Here is a 1,246-nt window from a genome sequence, read left to right as displayed (position 1 = left end):
TCTGTCTCATCCCAAAGCCATGACATCATTCCTTTTATATTGAATAAAGTTTTAACTGACTCATCATTTTACATTTCCGAGAGTTCCTCTTGGTACTGTATCGAAACATCAGCTATATCCACTAGCATTGGCTGCATCACCCATGATGGAAAATAAATTTGTTTAAAATCAATCAAAAAATCTTTCTTTCAAATCAGAGGTCAATATTTTCAGATGATCCACAATGACAAGTATACCGGCATCGATCCCCTCACATTTGTTTAGCCAATAAAACTGGTCAAAAATTTTGTCAGAAATAGTTTTTTGACATACCTCAATAAATGTAACAAAGCCAAATGTCTTCGTCTTTGTATCAATAAGAGTTTTATTTGATCCTTGAAGTTATTTATTTAATATATTCAATTTTTCAGACATCTGTTAAATAACTCACAAATGTTTTACCATCAACGGTTAGGTGCTTCATTTCAGGCTTGTCACTTAAAAAGTCACTAAGAACATCAAATAGTTCCATAAATCTTTTCAAGCAATTCCCCTTTGAGAGCCACCTTACCTCAGTGTGAGATAAAAGTCTCACATAGTCTGCATTTTCACAAAACTGCTTGAAAAGACTCTCGCATTTGACATTAGCTTTGATGGCATTGATACATTTTATAACTGATTTTAGTACCTCATTGAGAACAGGAGACATATTTTTGGATACTAAGTTCTCTCTATGAATAACACAATGCACAAGAAACATTTCTGGGTTCTCATCTTCCATCAATTTTAAGCAGCCTTTTTTCTTGCCCATCATAGCAGGAGCACCATCTGTAGAACAAGATGTTATGTTCTCTACTGGTATATTGTTGACATCCAAGTAATTTTTTAGCTCGTCTTTTATATATCTGGGGCGGTAGTGGTGGATTCTAATGACTTGCAGAAAATATGGTCAAAAAGAAACAAAAAATATTCCATGCATCTTCTCAGCTGCAAAGCCTTTCTATCAATGATGGAAGTTTTTCTAACCTTTTTACTGAATTCACAAACTCAATAATAATTCCTGACTGGTGAGAATAAAACGACTTGTTAATTTTCATCTCTGTTTATATATATAAATTCAATAATAGGACGAATTCTTTTACAAGAATTTATCAAGTAGCTAGCGTGAAAAAACCTCATAAGGGAAAAAATCCATCATTTATTCCCGAAATATATATTTATATTTATATAAGGGCATTACTATACAATAATGCCTCATGCTATGAGG

At 32.8% G+C, this 1,246-nt stretch overlaps 1 protein-coding gene across 1 annotated transcript; it reads right to left on the bottom strand.

Moving 5' to 3' along the window:
* Positions 1-406: 406 nt before the first annotated feature.
* Positions 407-790, bottom strand: LOC106875532 (protein FAM200A-like). The gene has a single exon (XM_014923729.1). It carries the CDS (start codon positions 788-790, stop codon positions 407-409), a length of 384 nt encoding a protein of 127 aa, XP_014779215.1.
* Between the last annotated feature and the right edge of the window lie 456 nt (positions 791-1,246).

This window comes from Octopus bimaculoides, chromosome 3 (genome assembly GCF_001194135.2).
Source record: "Octopus bimaculoides isolate UCB-OBI-ISO-001 chromosome 3, ASM119413v2, whole genome shotgun sequence".
Taxonomy (NCBI): domain Eukaryota; kingdom Metazoa; phylum Mollusca; class Cephalopoda; order Octopoda; family Octopodidae; genus Octopus; species Octopus bimaculoides.
Note: the sequence above shows the minus strand (reverse complement) of the source record. Positions and strands in the feature narration are given on the sequence as shown.

Excerpts from the sequence above, each read along its gene's own strand:
- LOC106875532 (XM_014923729.1), bottom strand. The coding sequence starts at position 790 with ATGGGCAAGAAAAAAGGCTGCTTAAAATTGATGGAAGATGAGAACCCA.